General features: G+C 29.5%; 2 protein-coding genes across 2 annotated transcripts in view; both read left to right on the top strand.

The window, feature by feature from the left end:
- The first annotated feature begins 131 nt into the window (after positions 1 to 131).
- LOC136088128 (uncharacterized) lies at positions 132 to 620 on the top strand. The gene has a single exon (XM_065811792.1). It carries the CDS (start codon positions 132 to 134, stop codon positions 618 to 620), a length of 489 nt encoding a protein of 162 aa, XP_065667864.1.
- An 89-nt stretch (positions 621 to 709) lies between these two features.
- Positions 710 to 2,500, top strand: part of LOC136088127 (uncharacterized) — a 5,016-nt gene continuing 3,225 nt past the window's right edge. Inside the window, exons 1-3 of the mRNA XM_065811791.1 lie at positions 710 to 925; positions 1,059 to 1,943; positions 2,017 to 2,310. Coding sequence (XP_065667863.1) covers positions 710 to 925; positions 1,059 to 1,943; positions 2,017 to 2,310 — 1,395 coding nt within the window. The remainder of the gene's footprint in view (positions 926 to 1,058; positions 1,944 to 2,016; positions 2,311 to 2,500) is intronic.

The raw sequence follows: 2,500 nt of genomic DNA, 5'->3' as shown, positions 1-2,500 counted from the left end.
GAGAGTATATTATATATTATTTTAAAACATCAAGAAATACAGTTTCTCTCAATACAAATAATATTATTTTATAAGAAATTTTCGCTGGGTTATAGATACCAGCAATAATATATAATATACTCTCATACAAGATGTCATCTTTCAAATTTCTAATTACAGCTAAATACGGAGCTGAAATCTACAAAAGCACTGAACAATTACAATCGTTAAAAAAATCTGTTGCTAAATCGAAAAACCAATACATTTTTTTACAAAAATGCGAAAAACATAAAATTATTCCAAAATCGTTACGAATAAACTCTCCAATAAAAAGTAAAAGAGCAGTAGGTATAATTTTTCGTTTTAGATTTGAACTCTTAATTTGCATAAAAAATGATTCAAAGAAACGATTCTTTAATTTTATGAATGATGTTAAAAAACTTCAAAACTTTCTTAAATGTAAACTTAATGAAGAAGACTATATTAAATTAGAACAAATTACTGAAAAATCAAGGGAAAGCATGTTTGTTAAATCAAAAGAACGATTAATAAAAAAGTTTAACATACTTCAAAGTGAACATGCAAATGGAAAAGATAGATTGCGAGAAAAACAACAAAATATAAAAAGGACGCAGTTTTAAACCTTTGCGATACCGATATTTCCATAAGTCACAATGATTTTCTAAACCTTGGTCCAAATTTTGTACCATCTTTAAAGTCGATACCATACATGGATATTATAACAACAACAGAGTCTTCTGCGTTAAAATTAGAATACAACAACAAAGTAGAAAACGCACAAAATTTAAGAAAAAATGTTTTAAGAATACTAAAAACGGAGAAAAAAATAAATAACAATCTGACAAAAGAACAGAGGATATCTTTTAGAGAAATAAAAAACGATGAAACCATTGCTATATACCCGTTTGACAAAGGAACAGGTTTTGTAAGAATTGAACATTCTAAAGCTTTAGAAAAAATCCGTGAACAAATTGTCGAAAAAAATTATTAGTGAAGACCCTACTGCCAGTTACGCGGCAAAAATTAGAAGATTTCTTTGAAAACTAAATAAAAAACAGCGTTTTTCTAAAGAGGAATACGAAAAAATATATCCAAGTGATCCTATCCCACCTCGAATGTATGGAGTAATAAAAGCTCATAAACCGGAAAAATCGTACCCTATGAGAATAATTATCTCTACCATTGGCACACCAAACCACGGAATATCAGAATTCTTAGTTAAGATAATACAACCAGTCTTAAATGAAAATCCGACACTATTAAAAAACTCTTTTGACTTTATAAAAAAAGCTGAAAATTGGAATGTCGCCAACAATGATATTCAAGTATCTTATGATGTTGTAAATTTGTACCCGTCAATTCCGTTAAAAGAAGCCACCGTTATACTTTTAGAACAATTAAGTAACAATTTATCATATAAAAACTTAACAAAACTAAGTATACCTGAAATAAAGCAACTCATAGAACTTTGCTTATATCAATGTTATTTTCATTGGAACAATGAGATTCACGTAATGGAAAACTCAGGACCTGTCGGACTTTCTTTCATGGTTGTTCTCGCGGAATCTTTTCTACAATTCCATGAAAATAATGCAATTAAAATGGCTTTGACACAAAATCCGGCACTTAATCTAAAATCATTTTTAAGATACGTTGACGATAGTCATGCAAGATTTTCTAACATCAAACAAGCAAAACAGTTCCAAGATATTTTAAATCAACAACATCCTGCAATACAATACACAATTGAAGTTGAAAACGAAACAAAAACGCTTAACTTTCTTGACATAACCATTACAAATAACACACTAGGAAAATATGAGTACAAAGTATATCGAAAAGAGGCAATCACTAACATTCAAATTAAACCGCATTCAAATCACGATCCAAATATTTTAACAGCTATATTTAAAGGTTTTCCTCCATACAAGCTTACTCCATCCGTAGTAACCATCATTTGCACAACGAAATAAATTTTTTAATTGACATGTTTATTGAAAATGGTATCATGAAAAGCTATTGAGGAATATTACACACCAATTCCATCAAAAAAGACAAAATAAAAACAAAATTCCATCAGAATGCAACAATCTTCCTGTAGTGTCTTTACCTTGGGTACCAGGCCTTTCACCAAAACTTCGAAAAATATTCCGAAAAGCAGGGTACAGAGCAGTATTTAAATCAAACCCAAATTTAAGATCTTTATTAACATCAAAAAACAAAACAAAGCTACCAAGTAACAGCCAACCTGGAACGTATATAATAAAATGCAACTGCTCCAAAGTCTACATAGGTGAAACAAAAATGCAGGTAAGTACGCGGATGCATCAACATCAGAAGAGTATTAATGAAAACAAGCCTAATCAATCTGCATTAGCATATCATAAAACCTTTTGCAAAAGAAAATATTATTTGGGAAAAAACAAGAACTTTAAAAGTAGAAAATAAAAAGTTTGAAAGAAAAATTAGAGAGGCGTTAGAAATACAAAACAACATGTGC

The sequence above is a fragment of the Hydra vulgaris genome, chromosome 12 (assembly GCF_038396675.1).
Source record: "Hydra vulgaris chromosome 12, alternate assembly HydraT2T_AEP".
In the NCBI taxonomy this organism is placed as follows: Eukaryota; Metazoa; Cnidaria; class Hydrozoa; order Anthoathecata; family Hydridae; genus Hydra; species Hydra vulgaris.
Note: the sequence above shows the minus strand (reverse complement) of the source record. Positions and strands in the feature narration are given on the sequence as shown.